The sequence below is a fragment of the Phocoena phocoena genome, chromosome 4, assembly GCF_963924675.1.
Source record: "Phocoena phocoena chromosome 4, mPhoPho1.1, whole genome shotgun sequence".
In the NCBI taxonomy this organism is placed as follows: Eukaryota; Metazoa; Chordata; class Mammalia; order Artiodactyla; family Phocoenidae; genus Phocoena; species Phocoena phocoena.
In genome coordinates this window covers 115,499,172-115,519,350 of record NC_089222.1, presented here as the reverse complement: position 1 = coordinate 115,519,350, position 20,179 = coordinate 115,499,172, and the positions used below count along the sequence as shown (strand labels likewise).

The 20,179-nt window shown below is 34.6% G+C and overlaps 1 protein-coding gene across 1 annotated transcript in view; it reads left to right on the top strand.

The window, feature by feature from the left end:
- The window catches only part of ROBO2 (roundabout guidance receptor 2), a 537,609-nt gene that overhangs the window by 405,993 nt on the left and 111,437 nt on the right, over window positions 1-20,179 (top strand). Inside the window, exons 7-9 of the mRNA XM_065875890.1 lie at window positions 7,778-7,902; window positions 12,465-12,636; window positions 17,122-17,327. Of these exons, the coding sequence (XP_065731962.1) occupies window positions 7,778-7,902; window positions 12,465-12,636; window positions 17,122-17,327 (503 nt within the window). The remainder of the gene's footprint in view (window positions 1-7,777; window positions 7,903-12,464; window positions 12,637-17,121; window positions 17,328-20,179) is intronic.

Below are 20,179 nucleotides of genomic sequence, written 5' to 3'. Positions count from 1 at the left end.
AACTTGCAGATCTTTAAAACAAGCAAATGATGGAAGAATGTGTGTTTCAAATATGCTTATAGAATATATTATAATTTAACAACCAAAAAATATTAAATAGCAAAAAAATTTTATACTTGACTTTAGAATACAAAGTTCATAATCTTTATTGTTACAGAAGAAGAAGCTTATTCACTCAGGTGCAAAATTGTACCCAAAGGAAGAGCTGCTGAGTGTGCCTAGAGCCACCGTATCACATATTAATGTATTCAACTTCTTCATGACTGTCTCCATGTTCATGTCTTCCAGAGAAAGTCACTGGTAAAACTGTAAAAACAACTCTGAACATGATGTGATCACCTTTAGGGTCCCCCCATCCCACAACTCCAAGCACACTTCATGCAAGGCCTATGCTTCCTACTCGTGTTCAGCCATCTGATTTCCATATCACCCATTCACAGCAGCGGGCATTAGCGTAACAGAGCTGTAGTGTGACTTTGATTGAAGCCAGCTTGGGCTGAATGCAGTATCAAAGCATAACCTAGCAGAAATCAAATCTAATTTACTGTGCATTGTATTTAAATTATCAAAAACACAGTTTTGGGTGAACAGTACCAGACCTCTAATCTTTTTTTTTTTTTTCCTGTGTCTTCTTCTAAGACTTTTTATTTTATTAGGTCTTATATTTAGTTTCTTGATAAAATTTCCTTAATTTTTTGAAACATCTTTATTGGGGTATAATTGCTTTACAATATTGTGTTAGCTGCTGCCGTATAACAAATTGAATCAGCTATATGTATACATATATCCCCATATCCCCTCCCTCTTGTGTCTCCCTCCCACCCTCCTTATCCCACCCCTCTAGGTGGTCACAAAGCACTGAGCTGATCTCCCTGTGCTGTGCAGCTGCTTCCCATCAGCTATCCATTTTACATTTGGTAGTGTATATATGTCCATGCCACTCTCTCACTTCGTCCCAGCTTACCATTCCCCCTCCCTGTGTCCTCAAGTCCATTCTCTACGCCTGTGTCTTTATTCCTGTCCTGCCCCTAGGTTCATCAGAACCTTTTTTTTTTTTTTTTTAGATTCCATATATATCTGTTAGCATACAGTATTTGTTTTATTCTTTCTGACTTACTTCACTCTGCACGACAGACTCTAGGTCCATCTACCTCACTACAAATAACTCAGTTTTGTTTCTTTTTTATGGCTGAGCAATATTCCATTGCATATATGTCCCACATCTTTATCCATTCATCTGCTGATGTACACTTAGGTTGCTTCCATGTCCTGGCTATTGTAAATCGTGCTGCAATGAACATTGTGGTACATGACTCTTTTTGAATTACGGTTTTCTCAGTGTATATGCCCAATAGTGGGATTGCTGGGTCGTATGGTAGTTCTATTTGTAGTTTTTTTAAGGAACATCCATACTGTTCTCCATAGTGGCTGTATCAAATCACATTCCCACCAACAGTGCAAGAGGGTTCCCTTTTCTCCACACACTCTCCAGCATTTATTGTTTGTAGATTTTTTGATGATGGCCATTCTGACTGGTATGAGGTGATACCTCATTGTAGCTTTGATTTGCATTTCTCTAATTATTAGTGATGTTGAGCATCCTTTCATGTGTTTATTGGCAATCTGTATATCTTCTTTGGAGAAATGTCTATCTAGGTCTTCTGCTCATTTTTGGATTGCGGTGTTTGTTTTTTTGATATGGAGCTGCATGAGCTGCTTGTATATTTTGGAGATTAATCCTTTGTCAGTTGCTTCATGTGCAAGTATTTTCTTCCATTCTGAGGGCTGTCTTTTTGTCTTGTTTATGGTTTCCTTTGCTGTGCAAAAGCCTTTTAAGTTTCATTAGGTCCCATTTGTTTATTTTTGCTTTTATTTCCATTTCTTTAGGAGGTGGGTCAAAAAGGATCTTGCTGTGATTTATGTCATAGAGTGTTCTGCCTATGTTTTTCTCTAAGAGTTTTATAGTGTCTGGCCTTACATTTAGATCTTTAATCCATTTTGAGTTTTTTTATATGTATGGTGTTAGGAAGTGTTCTAATTTCATTCTTTTACATGTACCTGTCCAGTTTTCCCAGCACCACTTATTGAAGAGGCTGTCTTTTCTCCATTGTATACTCTTGCCTCCTTTATCAAAGATAAGGTGACCATGTGTGCGTGGGTTTATCTCTGGGCTTTCTATCCTGTTCCATTGATCTATCTTTCTGTTTTTGTGCCAGTGCCATACTGATTACTGTAGCTTTGTAGTTTAGTCTGAAGTCAGGGAGCCTGATTCCTGCAGCTCTGTTTTTCTTTCTCAAGATTGCTTTGGCTATTCGGGGTCTTTTGTGTTTCCATACAAATTGTGCAATATTTTGTTCTAGTTCTGTGAAAAATGCCATTGGTAGTTTGAGAGGGATTGCACTGAATCCTATAGTATAGTCATTTGCACAATGTTGATTCTTCCAATCCAAGAACATGGTATATCTCTCCATCTGTTTGTATCATCTTTAATTTCTTTCACCAGTGTCTTATAGTTTTCTGCATACAGGTCTTTTGTCTCCTTAGGTAGGTTTATTCCTAGGTATTTTATTCTTTTTGTTCCAACGGTAAATGGGAGTGTTTCCTTAATTTCTCTTTCAGGCTTTTCATCATTAGTGTATAAGAATGCAAGAGATTTCTGTGCATTAATTTTGTATCCTGCTACTCTACCAAATTCATTGATTAGCTCTTTGATTAGCTCTAGTAGTTTTCTGGTAGCATCTTTAGGATTCTTTCTGTATAGTATCATGCCATCTTCAAACAGTGACAGTTTTACTTCTTCTTTTCCCATTTGGATTCCTTTTATTTCTTTTTCTTCTCTGATTGCTGTGGCTAAAACTTCCAAAACTATGTTGAATAATAGTGGTAAGAGTGGGCAATCTTGTCTTGTTCCTGATCTTAGAGGAAATGGTTTCAGTTTTTCACCATTGAGACAGACCTCTAATCTTAATTGACCTTTTTATATCTGGGTCTACTCTGGAAAGCACACAATGTACTTTTCTTAAGGAGTTGTTGTTTTTAACTAGTACATGTGTAATTGAACATTGAATTGTGCCACTCTGTTTTCTTCATTTCATTTCTTGTTATAGCTGAAGCAATAAAGTATCATCATTTAATAGGTTAAGCAAGTCGGTCGTTACATCATAGTTACAAAAGATTTGTCTAATGCTTCAGGTTTTAGAGAAGACATAAAAAATATGTATTTTATAGTCTTCTGTCTTCGAAATATATGAGAATTGCCATTTCTATAACTAGCATATTCTTCTGGAGTTTATAACTCAAACTCTTTAATTCACATTGGGTTTAAATATGTATTTTGGATTGTCGTCCTGAGGACCTAGTTGTGTTTTTTCATATTTAATGAGAGCCATCATAGAAAATCCATTTTGTGTATAGCACACTTTGTGCTATCGTGCTGTGCTGATAAAATGCCACCTCTCTGCCTACTCCCTCCCATTGGTGCCATCGGCCAACTACTGTTTTTTCAAACCATTTTCACTGCCACCTGGCAGAAATACTGAAACTGTGAAGTGTTATCAGAAGAATTATTGATGCAGTTTTTCATTTTAAAACCTCAAAAATAAATTCCTTCAGCTGATATCCCTTCACAGAAGATTACAGTATAGGTCTTGGGCAGAGAAGGAGAGTCTACAGAAGTAAAAGTGATTGGTGCAGTTGGTTTTGGTGGCTCAACTTCACATGACATTAAGAAAAGATGCACATTTTCAGAGACTTGAATACTTCTAAAATCTTTTGCTTTGTTAAATACTTTAATATCTTTATTTTTTAATTTTAAAAATGAAAAGGTGATTCTAGTTTCAGCAAGATCAGTGTGATTTAATTTCGGGTGACAAGAAGCAATTTGGTACATTATAAATGCAGTGTATTTATAATAACTTGGAATAAAAGTACATTATATATAAACATCACATGAAAGGATATTTCATAGCATGAGTAACACAGATGCTGATAGCATTTTGTTACTAGTCTTTAAAAATTCATTACTGAGTAAAAACTCAAGAAACTTTGATTTCCTGGTCTTTTAGATTATATCATCAGTGGTAAATATTGTACTGTGATATTGCAGAATTTCTTTTTCCTTTAAGAATTCTTATGAAATATTATATTTAGGTGCTACTATGAATATAGCAATTCTCAACTGGATTTGCTGTCCCAACTTGCTAAGATTTTTCAGCCTCATATTTGCCTTTTCTCTTTTAGGAAGAGCATTCTTTCTAGAACACAACCTTATTATATCTTTCTTGCATAAGCATCTGTGAAAAGATCTCCATACTTTCTAGGGCAAAATTTAAGCTCCTTTAGCATAAATTATCTCACCCTACCTATGTCACTTCTGCATCTCTGATTTTATTTTTAAAATCATTTATATCCTCCCAACACATCTGCTTCCACAGGTCTCTGCCTGTGTGTGCCTCTCTCTGTCCCAGGTGACCTGAGTCCTCTCCATCTCATGAACTCTTACTTGTGCTTCAAGGCACAATTCAAACATAGCCATCTCCTGGCATCTTTCCTCTTTTTTCCTCAGCAGTTACTTGATCTAGTTTGTGCACTTCCACACTTTTTCCCCTGATGCCCCCTGCATGTTTCTATTATTATGCAAATCATATTCTGCCGTATTTGTTTTTATTTATTTATTTAATAGCAAGTCTCTGCCATAGGCTATGAACAACATTTTATTCTGTTTTCTATCTCCTGTACCAAGCAGAATGTATCATAGTTTGTAACCAGTCAATACATTTTTGAACGAGTAAATAGATGAATCATATCTTTTTCAAAAAGTGGATCGATAGATGTGGTTATTCGCCAGTCCTTATTTTGGGGGTTATGTTTTAGCAGCTGTGTTAAAATTGTAGGATCTGGATTCCAAAAGCATTTTACAAAATCGCTCATCTATCCAAAGGTTTTTAAAAGCTTGAAAAATCAAATTTAAGAAGTCTGTAGTTTAATATTTAAAGTACAAGTGGTAATTTTACTGAGATAGATGATAGATAAACAGAGTAAGCATAATATGCTTAAAACTATAAAATATGTTTTCATTGCTTGCATTTGATGTTTCGTCTGATGATTTTAATCATGTGTATTCTCATTTATTACATTTTAAAAATTATATAAAGAAGGATTTTATAGTTCATATGGGGCTCTAAATTTTTACTAACTAGTTTTACTAGCTAGTTTTGAGAACCAATTCAAATTCTTTCTGGTCCAAAGCAATACAGATGAACTAATAAACTATGTATGTGATTTTCATCACAGACTGTTAACTGATTTTTACTATATTGACTTTTATTTTAGTTTTTATTTTTGATAATGAGGTACAAGCTAAGTTACTCAGTACTTCTTAGTGTCTATGTTGGCAGTAAACTTTTTTTCATAGAATTACTAAGAAGGAAAGAAATATACATTGATCTTTAAATTTTTTAAGTATATAATTTTTCTTAGATATTACAGATGATAGAGACCAATCTTAAGTATCTTTGAGGATAACTATCGGTGGTTTCACATCTCTATTGAAAAATGGACACTGCAGTGTTTTAAGAGTCGTACCTAAAGTAATTTTGTAATGTTGATTTAAACTATCATTCGTATTAGAAAAAATGGAACAAAAATCAATGCATCTGCTGATTCAGTGGAATTGTGTGGAAATAACAAGAAGATCATAAGAAGCAAGTAATCTCCTAAAAATACAGGGCAACATAAACCACGTCCTGTTCAAATAGATCCATAAATCTGGGTTCTTCATCCTTTTAAACTGAGTCTTCTATTATCTATAGCTGTAGAAGAAAATTTCACTGAGTAGATTTATTCCTTCTGTCTCTGAGGTGTGTGTTGAATGTGTTGAATTAGGAGGCAGTATAATAGGACACCAAAAAATAAGCCACTACAGATCTCTTGAGATTTTTGAAAAAATCCTGCTGCTGTTTGTATGTACACTGTACACTGTAAATCCTGCATGTTTGAGGATACCCTACATTTACTCCATTCTTGGACCTGCAGTTATGTACTCCTAAAGGACTGAAAGAATTCTGGGTAAAGGACTTTACCGAATGGTGCTTGCTGTTAAAATTCTTCAGCGTTCAAATTTTAGGACTGTGGCCATGTACACTGGGTTCTAAAACTTCGAGTTCATTTTAAAGTTTTTTTCTTGGTCATAAGTTTTCTAGTATAAGCCAGGAGTTACACTGGAAACAGATGATTAGAAAAGTCATAGAATAAACATGCTGTTTTCTCTTCAACAGGAGTGGATTTTAGTATGAAGAAGATGTCCTTGTGAAAATGTCCAGTTACACAGTCTACTGTTTTTCACTTTCTTCTTTCTCTTTATAATTAGCCCCAAATTTAAATCTGAACTTCCTTAGCATTTTTACCCCATCCCTTTATTTTCTACTGGAGTTCCTTGTACCTAGGTCTCATTATTTTTGCCTACACCATTTTACTGGCCTTCCCGTCAGACTCCCTACTTTATTCACTGATCTGTGTCGCTCACAATCTATATACTACATTCATTAGAGGGTTAAAGCTTCCAAAATTTTTGCTTTACATTTATCACTCCTCAGCTTAGAAAGAGTCGGAATAAAAACCTCAGTTTGTCTTCTCAGGCCATTCTTAGGATACAAATCTATCTTTTGTAGCCAATGCTGTTTATACAATGGGGACTTGCCATTCCTTTGGGATTACACACTGTATGCTAGATGCGTTCTTGCTTCTTACACTTTGCTCAGTTAGCTCCTTGCTTGGAATATGTTCATTTCTCCACTTCTCTAAATGCCACCCCTTCCTCCAAGTCTCCATAATGTCCACCTCCTGCATAAAGCATTTCACAGCTACCTTAACACAAAGGGATCCCTCTCTCCTGAAGTCCTATCACACTTATGATGTGTACTATAATTTAAGTGCTTCTCCTCTGTGCTCTGAGAGCACCTCTATCATTGAACTTACCACAGCCTTAGAGAATTGTTGTTTTAATTTTGCTGTTGCTGTTGTCATCATGATCATGTTCTGTATTTTCTCTTAGACTATGAGTACCTTCATGGCTGCAGGGTAGATGATTTTATCTGTGTATCTTTAGTGCCCAGTAGGGGAACATAGTAATTGCCGAATGCTTATTGATGTAAATGAAATGAATTAAATAGAATCAACCACTTTCATATGTTTCTTTATATTGTTAGTTATCTTTGTATGTAATTCCCATCTCTTCGATTCTTTGATATTTTCAACACTTCAATTCCTCAGGTCTAGAATATCAGCACTTTGAGAATGGGTATCATATTTTATTCCTTCTGGTATCCCTGTGCCCAGTACAATGTCTTGCAAATATTACAAGAACAATGAATGTTTGTTAGTAGATTGATTTCACAGGAAGGAGGGAGATATTTGAGTAATGCAATGCCTCTTTTTCTCTCTTCATTCAAAACACAAAACCATATTGGGAAACCATGTTTTTTTCTTAAAAACTTTAGAATATCATTAAAAATCTATTTTCCTATGCGAGTATAGGGGCTGCAGGATTTACAGTGTACATTTAAAATGTGTCTATGAATACATTTACTTCTTTCCTCACATTTGATAGAGTGTTCGTTTTTCTTTCCCCATTGTGTTTTGAGAAATACTTAAAACTAAATCAAAAACTGTAGCCTCTGTCTGGCACTGAGCAATCCACCTAGTATCAGATTTTCTCTTTGATATATTTTTCTTTGTCAACAGTTTATATTGACACACTTTCTTTCCTTTTAAATTATAGCTCCTCCACAGTTTGTGGTTAGGCCAAGAGATCAGATTGTTGCTCAAGGTCGTACAGTGACATTTCCCTGTGAAACTAAAGGAAACCCACAGCCAGCAGTTTTTTGGCAAAAAGAAGGCAGCCAGGTGAGTGTAAGCCTTGACTGCTTTTCTGAAATCTCTGAACTCCCCGTCTCTAGTGACCCTCAAAGTTTGTCTTTCCTTTCTTGTTAACAATGTTGAATTTATTTTATTTCTGAAAAAGAGACCAATTAATTCTAAAATTAGTGGGAGTCAGATGCTTTAATATAACATTCTTTTTTCTAGTGTTAATTCTCTAATATTTTTATCTTACGTCAAATAGATACAATGCAGTGTAACCAAATTATCTGAAAAAGTCTAACCTGTAGCTGTTTAAAACCTCTTAACAGAAAGGTAAGTTTGCTTTCTTGCATTGAGCTACATTGGGATAAGTAAGTGAGTTAGTATATATAAAACACTTAGGACATCCTGGGAAAATGTAAAACAGTCAAAAATATTTCCATTATTAATCAGCCTAGAAACTAGTTTCAACCCCCTTTCATAGTTATATAGTATAAATACCTTTTCTTTACCGTTAATTTAAGCACACTTCCATTTGAGTAGGAGAAATATTTTCTTCCATCATCCCTTCTGGATTCCCTCATAGTGGGGTTAGACAGGAAATAATACATTAAATACCAGAAAAAAACCCAACACTTGTCTGGTCTTTGCTGTGCCCTGGTTTGTCCTCTCCGGGCAGCATGATCTCTCAAGACTCTGCTAAAAGCGAATTGAATACACCCATTTTCTCATTTAGAACTTGGTCCAAACTTGGACAAGCACAAGCCTCTAGGTTCTGAGGCAATGAGTGGAACTTCCAGCCTAAACCAGATCAGAAATTGAGTTCTTTGTCTACAGACTTATCTGTGCATTCCTGAGGGACCTAGAGATATTTTTATTCTAGTCTCTCCGGAAGCATACCGAAGGAGGCATATAGTTCGCAGGAAGAGACCTACTGGTGTTCCTCGTCAGCACCCTCTGGTGTTAGACCAAGTTCTGGAAGAATTTCCTGGGCAAACATGGAAACCATGATTTAAAGTCTCAGGCAATCTAAAAACTTTGCCAGAGACGGAAAATGCTTTTGACTAAGTTAAGAGAACCTGTTGATCAAAACTCGTGTATGATTATCTGGGTAGAGAGACATCAGGAAGTTTCCCTCAGCCGTCATTTTGCATTGTTGTGAATTCCTATACAGTTCTGTACCACCCCGAGCTAGCAGTTTTAACATCTCAGTATGGACGGGCAAATTATCTTTCTTCCTTTCCTCATTGCTCTTTGTTGGATTCACTTCCCCCATGATTTGTGGGATGTAAATATAGTGATGAGAAGGATAAGGTAAAGTTCTGGCCACTGTCTTATCCCACATCAGGATTGTTCCAGGACTTAATTGCCATCTTTTTTATCAGTTAGTAACAATACAATAGATTTCTACTCATAGACTTCCTTGATTCTTCACTTAAAAATTGCTTTCAGATTAAAACATCCCAAACTCTAAAGTGAGTGTAAAGCAACATGATATAGTTATAACACACTTGAACACACACACACACACACACACACACACGTACCCTGAAAACGGAAAGAATTCTAAAGCCATTTTCCCTCCGTATAATTTTTACAATCTTTGTAGCACTGTTTAAATTTACTGAAGCTCATTTTCTTAATCTAAAATTTGAGGATAATATATTTTACTTCACATAAGTTATGAAGATTATGTGATTAAATTAGTTTATATGTAAAAATACTTTACACATTTTGAAGGTTAGAAATGGGGAAAATGCAGAATGCATCTGCCTTCCCTTGTTCCTGGCTGAAGTGGCAAGTTCATGCTTCTGCTAAGGCCAGGCTGCTAGGGCCAGAGGTATCCCTCTGCCCACACACAGAAGCTCAGCACCACTCTGGTCACCTCTGTCCCCAGACCCACATCGTGCCTGAAAAGGCAGGAGGGGATGAGCCTGGAGAGCCCTGGTAGCCTGTCAAGATTCTCACTCCTGCCTGTAGCTCCTTCCCTCCACCCATTCGGGGAGGTATGGGGTCCATAGAAGTTACTTTCTCAAGCCACTGATAGTAAATATATTTATGTGAATTTATTATTTATTTATAAGTGATACAAATATAATGATATAAAGCAATTTGATTGTTGCAGATTTACACTTTAAATCCATGTAGTGAGTTAAATCTCATTATAACTTGTTATCATGTAGATACAGCTGTATCATGTGTAAATCACATGCCCTAAAATAGCTTCAGGTTTATACATGCTATTGCATGAAATGTGTATTGGTCTTGTGGCCCAATGAGCATGATATTTAAATATGCTACATTGTGTTTTAATGTTTTTTAAACAAGTAATGATCAAATAGCATTAAAGTATTTCTTTTTCTGTTATTTGACAAAGTGGCATGTAATTCCAGAGATATTAATCTCTGGGAAAAATTTTCGAGTTAGGCGATTGATTTGATTATAATCTTAGGCCTCCTTTTCTTTATTTCAGCTATCTCCCTCACATTAGACAGAGGGGTCGGGGGAGAGAGGAAAGGGGAGAGAGAGAAAGGAGATTGTGAATGAGAACAAAAGAGAAATGCTTGAGCAAATTGTAAATTTTCAAATCATGAATTGGGACATTAGGAAAAATAAATTAGTCTTACTGTCTGCAGTATCCAATTTTTACAGTGATCTATGACTATCCATCAGTATAGAGAGTTAAGAGCCTGGACTTAATGGTCCATATTCCTCAATATGTGCTGATAATGCCAATTAGCACTAATAGGATACCCAGGCACTTCAAGGCGAGAAGAGCTCTGTAGAATTCCTGGGTTTTGCTTGTCATCCATTTTCTTTTGCCTATGTCATACAAACAGGGAATAAAGATGATGGGTTAACCTCAATCATATGCCATTTTCCATGTCATCGAATCATTTAGAAGGTGGACTGATAACACATTGTAGAGGAAGAGATCCCAGAGAGAATTAAGCCCATCTGATGTATTAGTGCTATGTAAATTAGTATTCTAATGGCTAATTGTAGGAAAGTGCACACTTTGAGTTATTGTATCATTTCCAAGTGCCTTTAAAATTTAGACCCTTCTCTTTCAGATGGTTTATTTCAGTAATATATTTGGATTCCACAGGAGAATTAGCTTGCTCTCAAATTATGCTTCATATGTATGAAAAAGTCTAGCCTTCTATAGTAATACAAATTTTATAGGAAGGCAATAGCATTTTGAAATTATATTCCTGGCATGCTAGCAAACATCACCTCTTTTAGAAAAGGTTTAATAACATAGTATGTTTATGTAAAGTGGGCTTACAGTGTCACACTCGAATCTAATAAAGTGGACATCCATCATGTTGCAATAAAGAGAAGAGCTTCTAATTAAAGTAGGACCTTATTCGCAGGATTAAAGTCATTTAGGGTAATTGAAAAGTGTTAATACCCTATTTTATCCTCTTTCATTGGTATTACTTCAAGGGTAGAAACATTTTAAGGGGAAAATGTGTCTTATGCCTTTAATTGAATGTTATTACCTCCTGATTGTAACATATTGAAACTGTTTAATTACAAACCTGGGAAATTAATTACTATGTCGAGAAACAGATCCCAGAGGGTTATAATGTTCTTTTTTTTGTAAGTAAATACAACATAAAAATTGATATGTCCTTATTTATAATCCAACTTGGAAGCATATCTCAATATAATTTATTGTATCCAAATTTTTTTTTAATTGAACAACAGTAAAGCAACATAGGTCATCCAGGTTAACACTACTGCTCTCCTATAAGAACGTTCACAATTTTGTGATTTGGCTGCTTGTATTAACATGAGTTGTATACAAAAATGAAACTGTAACCAAAATTTTAAAATAAAGTTTTTTTAAAAATATGAGTTATATAGGAAACTAAAGAACCTTTGATTTTTTTGATAGGGTAATATCATGAAATTCTTTACCATCACACGCATCCTTCAGAAACATCCCGCATCTTCTTTTTATTTTCAATGATTTGGTTAAACTTGCTCAGATGGTAGCCTTTATACCTAGCTCCTTTCAAAGCTGTTACAACCTGCAGAAATCTTCTAGCAGAAGGAGATTCAGCTGTCTCTCTGTGTCAGTCTCAGTCACACACTTTTGAATACCTTTAGGAGAAATTGAGTTACTTATGTCAAATATTCAAAAGGGTCAGCAGAAAATATTTTTGCGTTCTCTAGTGATCTGCAGTTTATAAAACACATACACAATTGATGTTACAGTCTAGATTCTCACGATGTTTTATGAGTTGAGTCAGATGAGTATTATTATGTCCATTTTACAGATGAGGAAACTGCCTTTCAAAACTGTTCAGTAACTCACAGAAAGTCACGCAGAGAGTAAAAGCTCACGATCCAGACTTAGATGATTGTTCCTTCAGCCAGAGCATGCTCGCTTCTTAGAGCACATCATTTTCCCATGATGGGAAAAAAGTTTCCCAGTGAGACTCACTGTGTGGCCTTTAACCCTTTCAGTACCGTATTTTAAAATCTTTGTGTTTTCTTTTTCCAGCCACATTTCTCTAACTGCGGTAGCTGTTGTTAATATAATTTTCCTTCTGAGTGAGAAGAGAATATTAGTAACATTGTGTTTGTTTCCACAGAACCTGCTTTTCCCAAATCAACCCCAACAGGCCAACAGCAGATGTTCTGTGTCGCCAGCCGGGGACCTTACAATTACCGACACTCAGCGCTCGGACGCGGGTTACTACATCTGCCAGGCCCTAACCGTGGCAGGAAGCATTTTAGCAAAAGCTCAGCTGGAAGTTACTGATGGTGTGATATTATTAGAATTTGTTTTCTGAAAATAATGATTTTTATCAAAGCTATGAAATTCTCTGACCTTTTAGTTAAATCCTTAAAATTAATGCTTATCTTCTAAGTTTGAATCTGGGTAAAATAACATTCTTAATAGTTTCTAATTCTCCCTGATTTAATACCATTTACTTTCCCAAAGAAGAACATCAAACACAATCTATTTTATTCTTAAAAATATAGTGATGCATTATTTTAGTGAAATAGAAATAGGAATGTTAGCTGTATATTTTTATTCAGTCTTGTGCTGATATGATTGCTTCTAATGGATAGTAATAATCTTATTTTACTAGAGGAGAGAGAGAGATATAATCTTTATTATCAGTGGAAACAGAGATGACTTTTCACTTAGCCAATCACATTGTGACATCCTATGATGTGGTAATTATACATTCACTAAGTTAAATTAATTAAATACCTTCCAAACTACAAATGGATGCTAAAACTAATTTTTTATTTGTATGTATGCACTACAAATCTTAACTGAAGCACCTGATTCAGGTGAAAGTTGAAGACCATGCAGCACTCTTCATGTCTGATTTTTTTTTCCCAAGAGCTTTTCTGTCACAATTGACACGTAGGGAGTTTTAGATATTTGTGAACCTCTGAGCATTAATTTAAGCCATATTCTTTGATATCTTAAATTTAAAAAATCTCTCTTGCCCTCTTAGATTTGTGGGGTTTCTGATTCTCCCCACACCCGCACCCTCCCACTCTGGGTTCTGCGATAAAAGAGCTTTGGGCTGTGACCTCTCTGATTCTCTTCTTTCTCTGCTGAGCTTTCATGCAATTCAAATTTACATGTAGATTAAAAGGTCATTTAAAATTAATAGAAAGGCAGTATTTTTTAATGTCTGCCCATGGTATTGCCTGATTCAGCGCCATGTCAGGAATGGGAATAAATAGAACAGACAAACATTAGCTGAGGGGATATTGAGTCGTTAATGGCCATACCTGCTGATGCAGCAGAGATTTACTGCTATGGAACTGAAAGAAGTCAGGTTCAAGGGTAATGGTGCCAAGAAATTCTTCCTTTACATGGACAAGATCGTCGATCCTTCAAACCTCCATATTTCTTTAAAAGAAATAAAATATAATTATTAATCTTTTTTAAGTTCCTATGTTTTCTTCTACTAGGAAAAAATGTCTAGAAACATATACTTGGAAAATAAGGTATTCTGGCCAAAACCTAAGTTTTATTCTATACTACTATGAAAGATTCCAAATATAATGCTTAAGAACTCCACTATAGCTGCTTATGGTATTTTATAAAAGACAGACTTTTAAATGTTTCTAAATGAAGAAAGCGTTATGAAGAAGGCAAACCATATTTGTAGAAAACAAAGTTGATGATTTAGAAGAACCAGTTGATATGACTGATGTGGTTCATGAAACAGGTGGATATTCAAAACTGTGCCTGATATAATGAAAAGGAAAACTTGTTTTGAGAAATTATGTTTGTTTTTGACATAATCTCTCAGACCAGTAGTAATTCTAGCTCTGGTTCTGTGGTCAAACTGAAAAGAGTGATAAGGAAATTTAAATCTGATGACTGAGATGTCTCTGGACATTTGGTTACAAGTGGCTTGAATATTAATTGCTACATTGATTTTTACTTTCATAAGCATTCACAAAGTCAAGATCCTTTTGCAGGAATATTGAATGGAGGTTATAGAGTTATTGATTTTGACAGTAAAGAAATCTAACTTCAAGACCTAAACACACACACACACATACACACATACACTTTATTATAAATAACGGTCTCCAAATATTAACTTGCCACATTGGCCGATGACTTCAGCTTTTATTCATAGTTTAAAATTTTTCTGACTGGTTAACAGTTTAATAATATGCAAGTCATCCCCTTTTGAACGTGTTGCTTGGTATGATCCAGGGCAGTTTAGAGCCAAATGAAATTCCAATGTAGAATGAAAACATATGTTGTGTTCGGAAAAACAAGCAAAACATCTATAGTGATGTTTCTGTTGTTACATTTTTGTACTTAGAGTCCTTTCTTGGAAATATTTTTAACTCAAGTGTTCACATGAGATGAGGTTGTTAATGGTGATGAAAGGTGCTGTTGAGTGATAATCTTACTTATTACAGGTAGAGCTAAGATCTTTAATACACTTGAATTTCAAAGCATCCTTCTTATTATTTCATTAACACTGTTCTTCATTTCTTTTCTTCTGTTAGAAAATTAGAAAATTGTAATGAGAATTCTGAGTAGAGCCAATAGAATCTAAAAGGACTGGAGAGAAGAAATGTACAATAGATGTCACATCATGATCTTATATGAATGGTTTATTGAGGATACACAATGCATAGTTAGAGAAAACCATGGAATTGTTCACAGATCACTGGAAACCCTAAATGTTCATTTAACCTCTGACCTTAGTGTCATGGAAGCTTGTGGTCATCTTTCACCCATAACATCCTTGAAACTGAAAGTTCTTTCTGGCCAGGAGATTTTCAGTTACTTTTTTGATCAAATTCATTTAAAAGACAATGAGCTACTCATTTGGGCAGTTAAAAAGAAAAAAGAAACTAATTGTATGTCCTTTGCCCATATATAATGATTTCAAGGATATGACAGTAAGAGCAGGTTATAAGTTACCAGAATCCTATATAGATATTTAATTTGAAACAAAGAAGTAACACTATATAAAATTTAATAAATAGTTTCTTCTCTGGTAATGCAGACCCATTTTTCTTACTGAATTTTAAAATTATTCATAATGTTTTGTGAATTGGCCTTCCATTTTTGACTCAGAGAGAAAATAAATTCCACAAAGCATTCAACTTGAATATCTATTTGCACAATTATTGCCAGATATGTCAGAATTAGTATAATATTGTGCTTTCACATTCTCTGAAGATTATTTAATTTACTTCTAAAATGAAGAATTTGATCAAGAAAAGCAGTGAACTAAATGGATCTAATTTTTATTTGCAAAGAATACACAGAGAATGTTGTTTTCGTTAGGTTTTTATAAGGTTTTCTACATATACACACATTTTAATACATATTTTGATATAACAGGTTTAGGTTGATTGGAAGTCCATTCTATCTTGACATGCAGGAGACCTCTATTTTAAATCAAGATCAGTTGGCTTTCTCACGGTAGCCTCTAAAAGGGCTGTTTGATTTAATGTCTTTCGCCAAAACTGTGAACTCTACAAATAAAAATACATATAGATTGAGAAATATATAAACATATAAACGGGTATTTGTAAAAGTTTGTAGACAAAGGAAATTAGAGCATTAATAAGCAAAATGAGTTTTTTTTGATTATGTACATAATAATCCAAGATGACCTTCTTGAGAAAAAGCACTCTTCACAGTTGCTTAGCAATAATTCAGATTCACCATCTTTTTCGTTTTGTGGAACTTATATATATATATATTTAAATATTATATTTGTTATTATTATACATAATAAAGAGCATATTTGGATAATTAACCAAAACCTATGTGAAGTTTATAAAACTTTCTCTTACGAAATCCTTTCTTGGGCTTGGGTATATCAGTTTCATTGTGAGATGGTCTTCTAATGAATTGTAGATGAAAGCCTGCCTCCAATTGATTCCATATTTTCATTACCCATTTAAATATTACTATACATTCTGATATACTTCCTAAATCATTATATAATACTTCTAAAGGCACTGATGATACTGCTACAAATCAATATTCAATTTAAAAACAGTGAACTATGTTTATGAAATTATGGAAAATTTACTCAAATGATCACAAAAATGAATATATATGTAAACACAAATTTTCATGAAAATGCTATTTTTGTCATGTCATAAATATGGTCTTTAGATTTTTTTGCTTAAAAATATAGACAAATTATATCATCCACATTATATTACTATAATCTAAAGCCCAATATCACAATTTTAGAAATAAATTATTTATAGTCTAATATTTTAACATCGTCAAAATATTATAGTCTATATAAATAAAGCCGGCAACTGGTGCTATGAAGGTAAAATTATGTATTACTCATATATTTATAATGAAAGCAAAAGTGAAAATTAATTGTACTCATGTGATATTCCACAGGCTTTCTTAAACATGCATATGAGAGAGAAAATGGCCATTTTGCAAATGATTACCATAAGCTCTCAACATTTTAATTTTAATATGATTTAACCTTTCTAAGATGTCAGAATTTATCTTATCATCATCTTACTTATAGGTAACTCAGAGTAAGTTATAAATATAGTATGGCTTCAGTAAAATATGTACAGGTGTATGTATAGTAATTATAAATGATAGATTTATAATGGATATAGAATATTACAGAAAAAATTATAAGTAATATGTATGACTTTGGGGCTTTAATCTTACTTTTGATATAAGACTACTGATGATATAAAGACTACCAAATTTCATAAAATTAAAATATCCTGAAAAATATCTTTGTCCTTTAGTTTTGACAGATAGACCTCCACCTATAATTCTACAAGGCCCAGCCAACCAAACGCTAGCAGTAGATGGTACAGCATTACTGAAATGTAAAGCTACTGGTGACCCTCTTCCTGTAATTAGCTGGCTAAAGGAGGGATTTACTTTTCTGGGTAGAGATCCAAGAGCAACTATACAAGAACAAGGAACCTTGCAGATTAAGAATTTACGTGTAAGTAATGTTGGAATTCGTATTTGGATCTTCATCTCAACAGAAGTATGTACTTCCCTAGGGAAAAACTGTGTTGTGAAATTAAAATCTTACATCCCTGCATAATTGCTATACATTTTATTATAGACCCTGTTATTTATTTTACAAATGACAAATTGAAATTAGAGGGAAGTTCATTGTCCTTAAGTTCAATATAAGCTCATAACAGGCCTAGAAACTTTTTATTCCTTCATTCTATCCTATATGTATGTAATCAATGAAACGAAAAAGGTTAAACACATAAAGTTAATGATAGTAATAGTACATTTAAAATAACTGAAAATGAGAAATGCTTCTGATTTACTCTCATGAACAAGGGAAGTTCGTAATGAAATGTGGATAAATTGGCTCAGCCCAACAGTTATGTGGAAAGTAATAAAGAGATGAGACTGATGACTGCATAGAAGCAGGTTTGGCTAGTTGGTAAAAATATCTTACATTTTAGGTAAGGTTGCTATGCAGTTTACGTTTGAATCTGTGCACAAGAACAAGCCATTGCTAGTCTTTTAACAGAAGATGACATGATAGAAAATGACCATATCTGCCAACTTACCAAGTTAGACTTCAGGAGCAGCTCAAAATAAATGTTTACTTCTGAATACTATATTAGCTATCTATAGCTGTGTAACAGTATTAGAAAACACTTCACAACACTTGTGTTGTTAGGCTCAAAACAACACATGTTTATTATCTCATACCTTCTGTGGGAGTCTGGGCATGACTTAGCTGGGTCTTCTGCCCTAGGGTCTCACAAAGCTACAGTCAGGGTTGTAGTCTCATCTGAAAATGGACTGGGGATCAGTTTGCTTCCAAACAACATAGTTGTTAGCGGCATTCAGTTCTTAATGGCTGTCAGACTGGTGACCTCAGCTTCTTGCTTGCTGTTGACTGAAGGCTGCCGGTGGTTCCTTGCCATGTGGATATTCCCAATATGATTGCTTGCTTCCTCAAAGTCAACAAGGAAGAGAGTTTTTTAGCAAGACAGGCTTACAATCCTATATAACGTAATCACAAATGTGACATCTTGTCACCTCCATGCCATATTCTATTGGCCAGAAGTAAGTCAACAGGTCCTCCACACACTCAAGGTGAGGGATTACACCAGGTGTGAATACCAGAAGGATGTTATCATGGGGGCCACCTGCCCTCCACAAGTATATTCAGTTCATTCAACCAAATATAGAAAGCCTCCCCTCCATGTAGCAAGCACTATGCTAAAGCTCAAGAGTATGTCAGAATAGTCACAAGATTGGGAATGAGGGCCAGAATTAGGGTGGTTGATATAATAGTACATGAAGAAAAATTGACTGAAAATGATTCAGTGGAAGAACAATTAGTAGCATCTGGTATCTAGGTATAAATTGGGAACCAAGGTGATTAAAAAACAAACGAAAACGTGTTGCATTTTCCCATTCAGAAGCCTGAGGAGGAAGATAAATTATTTTTATTATGTGTATTTTCAAATGATCACAACGGGGAATGTTTTTTTCTTACAATGTAAATTATTTACAATCACATGTTTATCAGATGTGTAAATACGGACACATAACAAGAAGGAAGAATGACTTTTTCGTAGTGTGCACATGCATACACAAACACAAATCTTTAATCTGTTAATATAATGAATGTATATATTGTTTTATTTTAATTTTGAGATAGGCATTAATTATTGCTCTAAGTAGACAAAATGCTATCAAATTCAATTTAAAGAAAAATAAATTAATACAGGTTTTTAGCCTGTCTTTTTATTTATTGTAAATTAATTGTAAACCTTCTTTGGACAAAATGGGAGTTATTAAAAAATTAATGCCAGGTCTCCTTGAGTAAACAATTTAACCGCTCTCTCTGAGCTAAAAGCAGACTTCTTGGGCCATGGAGGTTAATGCATTTCCACTGTACTGCTGAATTAAAGGGTGTGCTTGAACAGTCAAGACCCCCAATAGTGTTTAAAAGAAGCAATTAAAGGTGGGTGCTTGATGATGTCAAACAAAGTTTGAGCCCCTCTCTCAGGCTTCTGAGTAGTCTTTCTGAGATGCATACTCCTGGGAGCTTGTCTGCAGCCAGCTACACAAGGAGAAAAGTAGGTGAGAGAGTGTGCCAGCACATTAGTCTTTTTCAAAGCACTGATTAAGGACGAAAAGAGAAGGATGGAAAAGATATGAAGCACTCATGACCAGAGAAGACATTATTTAAAGTTAAAGGAATGAAAATGAATATGGTGATGATGATGGTGATACAAGAGTGAGCTTTAGCAATGGTGTTTAGGGTTTTCATATCACTTTTGATAAACTCCACGATGAAAACATTGTTATTTTTTCTGTAAGATGACTGTCTTTAACAGAAATAAAATGTTTTATACTACTTCACTGATACAGTCAAGAGAGGGTTTCTGTAGATCATATTCCTTTATATCTTACTTTCTTTTCCAGTACTTAATGCAAGGGGGGAAAAATAGTGTGATGAACACTGTGTTCTCATGGTCCAGGAATTGGTAGCTGAATCCGTTTCTTCTGAGGAGAATATTCCAATGATCATTAAAACCTACCGACCACAGCTAATGTCAGACTTGTATCTCCATACAATGACAAGGAGATGCAGTTAAGAAGCATTACCTAGTATTCTTCTTTTAGCATTTGCACATAATAACAAGTGCTACGTTTTAGTTCAACTGCTATAATAAAATGCAAATTTTTTACTCTTTCACAGACCATATTCAAATGAACATCCCATTAAAATCCAGCCTCGGCTCATTATATTTAGTTTGTGAGTGATGCTTCTTAAAAGCAAAGATTTCTAATGACTATAATGCATGC